General features: G+C 30.7%; 1 protein-coding gene across 3 annotated transcripts; it reads right to left on the bottom strand.

Annotated features, from left to right (window-relative positions):
• Positions 1-3,685: 3,685 nt before the first annotated feature.
• On the bottom strand, positions 3,686-7,171 carry LOC113846724 (adenine phosphoribosyltransferase 5-like). 3 transcript variants are annotated; one of them, XM_027475295.1, is made up of 6 exons: positions 6,984-7,171; positions 6,741-6,851; positions 5,999-6,094; positions 4,885-5,034; positions 4,549-4,607; positions 3,686-3,976 (listed from the first exon to the last, which is right to left on the bottom strand). In XM_027475295.1, the coding sequence occupies exons 1-6, from the start codon at positions 7,075-7,077 to the stop codon at positions 3,905-3,907; spliced, it is 582 nt and encodes a 193-aa protein (XP_027331096.1). In that variant the 5' UTR covers positions 7,078-7,171; the 3' UTR covers positions 3,686-3,904. The 3 variants fall into 3 exon arrangements, with proteins under 3 accessions (XP_027331096.1, XP_027331098.1, XP_027331097.1); XM_027475296.1 differs by having other exon boundaries at positions 3,690-3,976; positions 5,999-6,091; XM_027475297.1 differs by lacking the exon at positions 5,999-6,094.
• Between the last annotated feature and the right edge of the window lie 678 nt (positions 7,172-7,849).

Genomic DNA, 7,849 nt, shown 5'->3' with positions numbered 1-7,849 from the left:
GAGTGGAAACGTGGGTTTTGTCACCTTCTGGACCATCTTTGGCAAGACCAAAGTCCGAGAGCTTGGTGTTATCAAAATCTCATTGCACACTAGTGGTCTAACTATTATTACTGTCTCACTTCATGCAGATTTGAAAAAAAAAAAGCTTTAAGTCAATTTTGGGTGTGTTTTTTCTTTTTCTTTTTTTGTTTTTACATGATTGTTTAAACAAATTTTAATTTACTTAAGCAAATATATTACGTTTACGTCAAAACTGAAGAGAATTTGTATCTCTAATTCTACCATTCCTTATCCATTCGGTAATTGTCTGAAATTTGTTTCCTTTGTTACGTTTATTTTTGTATTTGTTTTTTATTTTAACTTTAGGAAGTCCTTATTGGGTAGAATGGACAACATACAGTATGGCCACACAATCATCGTACAGGTTGGAGTTTTTGTGTGACAATATTAATATTGTTGTATAGATGCCAGATTTTTGGTGTTTCTTGTTTGTTCCATCTTCCAGCTTTGGATTAGTTGGGACCAGAAGCATCAAGTAATATGATGTAAATGGAAATTTTCACATAGTCAAAGTTTAAAATGATAAAATTTGACTGCAAATATCTCTTATCTAATTATGAAATGGTTGCTTTTTTGCCTATAATTGCAGTATTCTTTGGTAAATGGTTATGCTCATATGAACCACAATTCTCCCTCCCCATGGCTAGAGTTGTCTCATGTCGCCTTTTTCTATGCACGCTGCAAGCATCGTATTAATTGCAATTAGTGTTCGCTTTCTTCTTTATCAAATCTGATGCGGCTTTTGGTAGTAAATTAGATCCAATTTTTAATATGGTATGAGAGACTATCCATTACATTAGCTAGAAACATGGCTCCTTATAAAACTCGAGCTAATCCCCGCTTTTGGGATTGAGTTAGACCAGTTTTCTATTATGTTTCAGATGACTGATCATATTCCGTGCTATCACTTGTTCATTCAAGCTTATCATTTGTTGTTGGTGGTTCATCTATTGCATCAGATTATGGCAGTGTTGCTGCATATGAGCCATATAAACTAGGAACAGATGGCCTACCTAATATTAGAGGAAGACATGTCAAATCCAATAGAAGAAAAGCTTGTGCAATATGGCTTATCAAATATTGAAGAGGGTTTGCATATGGTCAGACTATTCTAGAACAATTAGAAGGCGTTCCTAGGCCTAAAGTAAATGCCAGATCTTTCAGCTATGTTTCAGACGAGAACGGTAAATAATGGAAATCCAGACCATTGTTCTCTTCCAGCACATAATAATGCCATGGAGTTTTTGTTTTAGGAGTTGTTTGGAAAGGAAAATTTTAGATAAAAGGAGAAGGGTAGACAAATTTTTTTATTTTAAATAATTTTTTTAAAATAATATTTTTAAAATAAAAGATACAAATTAATATATTAATATAAACTTGATATATTAATCATATATTTATCATCATAAATGATATATAATTCTCTGCCCTCCAAAAACTCAATACAGTGTTTGTAATCTTTCAAATGGAAGCGATGGAGCACTTTGAGCGGTAGTGACATGTCTAATTCTGGATTTTTCCAAATTCATCTGATGTTGGCTCTTTTCATCTTTCTGGAGGTGCTTTTGACAATTTACTAGTTTTCCAAGCTCTTGGACAATTTCTCTTTATGTATTTATGTTAAGTTTGATGGAGCAGTGCATCATGTTGAAAGCTTAAATTTACTAGCAATTGTTTCCATTCTACTATTTCATAATATTTATCGAGTTCCACGTGTAGACTTAAATATATTTTTGTTAACTATAAACAATGCATGGCATATATGATGCTTCTTTGTTTGTGCTTTTCTTGTGCTGTTGTGCATGATTTTAGAAACCATTTCAACACGAAATAGAGAAAGGAAAGCAGACAGAGACTTGGAGAAAATTACTGCAGAAATGCAGGCTTCTTTGTTTCTTCCAGTTGCAAGAGTTTAAATATAACTGTTTTTTTAATGCAACACATATAACATTTGTGAAGTAGTTTTTATTTTTCTTCCCAGCTTGTTCTCTTGTTTTATGAACACAATGTTTGTGGTGGATTTTTTTTACAGAAACTTTTTGTTAATTCGTATTTAAATTTTGTCGAAAGAGAAATTATCGTAATTGAAAATGAACAGAAATCAAGTCCTAAAGAAAAAAAATGAGATGTTAATAGTTATCCAAAGTTGCTTCCAACAAGCCAGGAAATATAGTATGTTAAAGTAGTGTTCAACTTATAACTTCTAATAATTTTATCTCATTTATACTCTTTTTTTAAACAAATTACACATAGATAAAAATTTTAAATCTCTCTTCTCGTTTAATTATAAGATTTATTGATATAATACTATACATTTTTAAATTATTTAATATGTTCCAACTAGTTTTACTAAGTATTTTTAATTAATTAGCTACTTATAAAAGTATAAATTTTCAGCTAAGTTATATTATAAGTTATAAGATTTAAACTATTTTACCAAAGTGAACCTTAATTCCTTTAAAATTAGTTAGTTATATATAGTATATAATACTACAAATTTTTGCTGAAATTAGTATTTTCCAACCTTACAGGAGAGCAAGTCTTCCCTAAATCTAAATTTAATTTTTTTCTTTATACCATAAATAAAGTAGCCAAATTGATCGGCTCTCATCCTAGGTGCCTACTTTCGGTTATGACCAATTCAAGTGTAGTAATAACAAAAGTATAGAAGCTTTTTGTTCAGGAAAAGTCAATTCAATGCTTACCTTCAAAAATGGAAGAGGAATGGTTACCCCTTTTAATGGATAGAGTTAGTCTAAAGTTACTAGTGCTATATTCTTTTAAGCTTTATCTGTGAGTCAATTTTTGGGAAGAAAGGAAGAGAAGAAAAAAAGTAATGTTTATCTATATTTCAGAGTTTTTAAATGAGAGAGAAAAGATTTATAAATTCTTCAAAATTCTGTTAATTATATATTTTTAAATTATCTTAATTTAAGAAGTTTTGTATTAACTTTTGTTTTGCTTCCTTTATATATATATATATCTTCTCTTATTTTTTAAACTTTTTTTTTTCTTTCTCTTTTTAAACTTACAAACAAAGTTTTAAGAGATCTCACCACTCAACCAAGAAAAGACACCATATAGATCTATATAGAGAAGGGGATGCAACTACACGAAATGAAGTTCATAAAATGAATGCTAATTTAGTGTACGACTAATTTTCAATAAAATTTGATTATCAATTATCATATAATCAAAGCTGTTAAAATTGATTTATAAATAATAATTATTGTCTACTTTTACTTTTAAAATTTTGTTGAAGTTGGTCAATGTTAAATCAAAAGATAAAATTTAATTGAGTAATACGAATATATATGTACCAACTTTTAATATTAACTTTAATTATACAAATTATTTAAGTATAATTTCAATTTTGATTAAAGAAGAGCATCAACAATACCAATTGCATTGCACTTAAATTTTTTCCTAAAACAAAAACTATTACTAGACAAGTGAAACCGAATTTAAACAAACTAAAACAATTCAATTTCAAAAATTTGAAGGTTTATGGTAGGAATAAACAAAGCCTTAATATCTTACAAAGCACAACCTTATTGAGATGAGACATGCATATTAGTCCTAACTCCTAAACTATATACCAAAAGAAAAAACCAAGCAAGTTCCATAAAAAAAAAAGGTACCATTAGGACTGGTAGCCCATGAAAAATATATATGTCACGTTAAAATGTTTCTAAATTAGCAAAATGGTGCCTCCATTGAGTAATTTTGTTTGAAATCTCTGGGGGTATTGGACATCGTGAGACCTCCAAACTAAACGGTTGTAGAGTATTCCAAAGGCTCATTATGCAACCATTTCTTCATATGTTCAATATGATTTTCCACCTCAGAAACAATTTTCTACTTGACGTGGCTCCACAAGAATGTAAAGTGGCTTTCCATTAAGCCTGCATTGTACCTGAAAAAAGGCTTATATATAATTAGTGTTTCATTTCCATGATTTGAAAAAAGTGAAAGTGTGTTAAAGGACATTGTTTCTTCCCGTGATATCATCTATAAGAAATTACAACATGGAATTCAACAAACTTGATCCTGCAAAATCCTTACAGAAATTTGTGACGGAAATAATATATGATGAGATGAAGGAATTATGAGTCCCACTTAAGTAAAATAAAAAATTTAATGTGATACTTAAGCCGCAAAGGTCTCATTTTTATTTTATTGAGCTCTCTTTGTGTGCTTGAGTCATAGTAATCCGTTCATTGAAATGGATTTTGAAAACAATCTCTTCTTAGTGAGTTGTGATTATCTCGAAAGCTAATAATATCATATTAAGCATACAGCTACAAGGACAGGGTCATTCATGCTTATATAATAACACTTTCCAGGATGGAAACCAACATGATCAGTTCAATTTATCTGTTTATTTGTTTAGGTAACTTTACTATAGGAATACCAACAACAAGAAGATGGAATTTCTGAGATTAGCTAGCAAAACACAACTTATAAAAGCAGTAATTCAGCTAATACCTTCAGATCAGGCAGACCAATGACACAAGCACATTCCACAACTTCACCACCAGCACGTTCTACAAAATAAGTAGAAAAAAACCATAAAGCATTCTTGAGATAACATAATAGAACCATTTTAAGTGAATTAAAAGAACCAGGGAAAAAAAAAGGAAAAGGCTCCTTTAAAGTGAGAAACAAGAGTGGAAACACTCTTGATTTAATTTAAAGTGCATCATGATCTTGACTTAGAAAAAGTTAAGGTTAAATATAACCTTACTTGCTTACTACAGAGACAAACTGACTTTAGAAGTGCTTTATTCCGGAAAAAAGAATAAAGAGCAAAAGAGAAATCACCTAGAAGTCTAATTGCTGCCGACAGAGTTCCACCTGTAGCCACCAAATCATCAACAATTATGACCCGTTCACTGGGCTTCACAGCACCAAGATGCATCTCCAAACAATCAGTTCCATATTCTAGAACATATTTTTCTGAAATTACTTCACCTAAATATGAAGTAAGTAAAAGTTAGGCACAAATGTGAACATTAATTAATGCATTGGGACTAGTAGTTTAAATTGACAGACAACAGCTAAATGAGTCTAAGCTCTTTTCCCTGCATTTATGTGAATAGCTATTGGACCCAAAAGTTAATTTCAACTTACTCTCACATGATCAAACATTTACTACCATAGAAATAAGCAGAAACTAAACTATTTTGAAGTAACATGCTTTATTTAATATCCTGGTTTTATAAATTTAATGCAAGAAATGTTAAATTTGAAAATATCTAATAGTTGATAAGATTGCTCATTGAAGATCAAGAAGACTAATAAAAAGACAAGCTAAGAAACAGTACAGCCACAAATATCGATTCCACTTAAAGTTATGATTCAATACTTATATGGCACTTGGGAAATTATTTAGGTACTTCCTCTCGGATGCTTGACTATATCTGTTTCAATCAATAAAGCAACCCTTGTGAAAGTTGGAGCCAATTGAGTTTGGGCAAACCAGTAACCCACTAACACTAACAATCAAACAGTAACTAAATAAATAATGAACAACAAAAGTATGACAATTGACAGGGCCTTTCACTCATAATGGGCCATCCGGTTCCCATTGAAAATGATCTACATTCAGCTTCTTTACTTTTGGCCAAAGTTGGTACATAGGGTGCACTGAATAATAACTTAGTTAAGCGTTTATTCAATTGGATTAAAGTTTTATACCATAAATTTGACCATAAAACTTATTGACACAAGTATAAGTTGGAAAGAGTTTATTTTGATAATCTATGTAAAGAAGCTTAGTAAAATAAGCTGAAAATATCTTATGAGGATTATAAATTATTTTCATAAACTCTCTATAGCCCATCCAAACGCACCCATAACCTAGTTTTGACTTAAACAGATCAAGATCAATAATAATAATAGTGCTCAATTAATGATCAACATAACACAGGTTTACCTGGTAGCTTTTGAGGTTTGCACAAAGGAACAAACTTGGCACCAATGCCTAACGCAATTGAGGAACCAAAAATGAATCCCCTGGCTTCCACTCCTGCTTATAATCCAATCCAATTACATTAACAAATGATCCAATCAAAGCCCCAAGTGTGGACGGTCAACTATGCATGTTTTGCTTATAATGTTACAATGACAAGCATGTCTCAGCTTGTTTACATATTAAGAGGTACATGGTACGGGTACGAGATTCATATAGTTACACGGTTAGTTATTTTTTACATTATTATTACAAGACCTCCTTCAAAGAGAACCCAATAGAGTTACCTACAGAATTTTGTTACTATTTTGTTTTTAAGTATTACCAAATACTCTCTCTTAGATTGATCCAGAAGAAACCCCCCTTCAACTCAAAATTTAAGAACCGAGTCTTCAGGAAAATGTTAACATAATTTTGTTTCTAGTTTCAACATACATTTAACTACACGTGAGAAATACAGAATATTTGATATATTAGTTGGTTTCAAAAGGGACAAAAATTAAGGCCTTTAAAACATAAAAGAGAAGAAGAACATGATTGGTGCAGATAATCGACAAAATGCCACATAATTCTCTTCATCTTTCTGGTAAAAGATCTTTACTAACATAAAAGTATTAATATTCAATTTTCTTTAAAACAATAAAAAAAAATTTAAGGAGAGTACATGCAAAGGTAAGGCTTGAGAACATAGTATAGTATAGAATACCGGCAACAACGGAAATGCTCATGTCTCTGTAACGATCAATGAAAATGTCAACCGCGTCTTTAAACGCCTTGTGATCCAACAACAATGTTGTTATGTCTTGAAACATTATGCCTGTGGTTAATTTAATGATGATATAATATAATATAATATAATATAGTATAGTATGATACAATATAAGGAAAGAAAAATATAGTAACAAGTAAGCATTGTTATTAATATGATTATTATAGTAAAAATTAAGACCTTGTTTGGGGAAGTGAGGCACCACTCTGATGGCTTCGGAAATGGCTTGAAGCCTTGGGTCTTCCCCCTTTGCACCATTTTTTTGGCAAAACATTTTCTCTACGTTGAAGGAAAGAGTGCAAGTGATTGAAGCAACGAAGGAGTGCTATTGTTAAGGACTTAAGAGATTGATAGGTGGGGCTTGAAACTTTGTTTGAGGTTGAGGCAACAACACCCAGAACACAGTTAAAAGACAACTAATCAAGGTCGAAGGAGTAGCAAGTCGACGCGAATTTAGAACATGTGTGTCACACGAAGTTTTTGTCTTTTTCTGTGATTTCTGATTGTGTATTCTGTAATGCCATCTCAACACTCAAAGTCAAAAACATATAAAAAGAATCATTTTAATTTTTCTTGTTCTTTATTTTTCTTAAAGTCGACAAGTCTATTATTACAAGCGAGTCAATCAGCCTAATAAATATATTTTGATTAAAAAATTATTATTGTCAATTATAATACTTATTAATACATTGCATTTATGAATTTAAGCTTAATAATTTTTTAAGGTTCAATGTCTTACATTTTTAGTTAAATTCACTTTTTGAAAAATTTGTGCTTGACCTTTTGAAGGCCTCGAAGTTGAAGAGGACAATAAGAGTTAGAAATAGTGAAATTTATTAATTTTTATAAATTTTAATAAATCAATTATATTTAAAAGAGTTTTTTAAATAATATATTTTCAGCTTTACTCACAGTGAAAATAGGGGAAGGAAGTATCTTTTGGGGTGAAGGTGTTTTTGGCTTCAAATAAGTGCATATCACAATTGGCTCTACTTTCATCAATGAGGACATTAATCTTATTTGGTACATCTTTATCTGTGAAGTGT

This window comes from Abrus precatorius, unplaced genomic scaffold (genome assembly GCF_003935025.1).
Source record: "Abrus precatorius isolate BTA unplaced genomic scaffold, Abrus_2018 Scaffold8, whole genome shotgun sequence".
Classification (NCBI taxonomy): Eukaryota; Viridiplantae; Streptophyta; class Magnoliopsida; order Fabales; family Fabaceae; genus Abrus; species Abrus precatorius.
The sequence above is the reverse complement of the archived record's forward strand: the minus strand, read 5'-3'. Positions and strand labels throughout refer to the sequence as shown.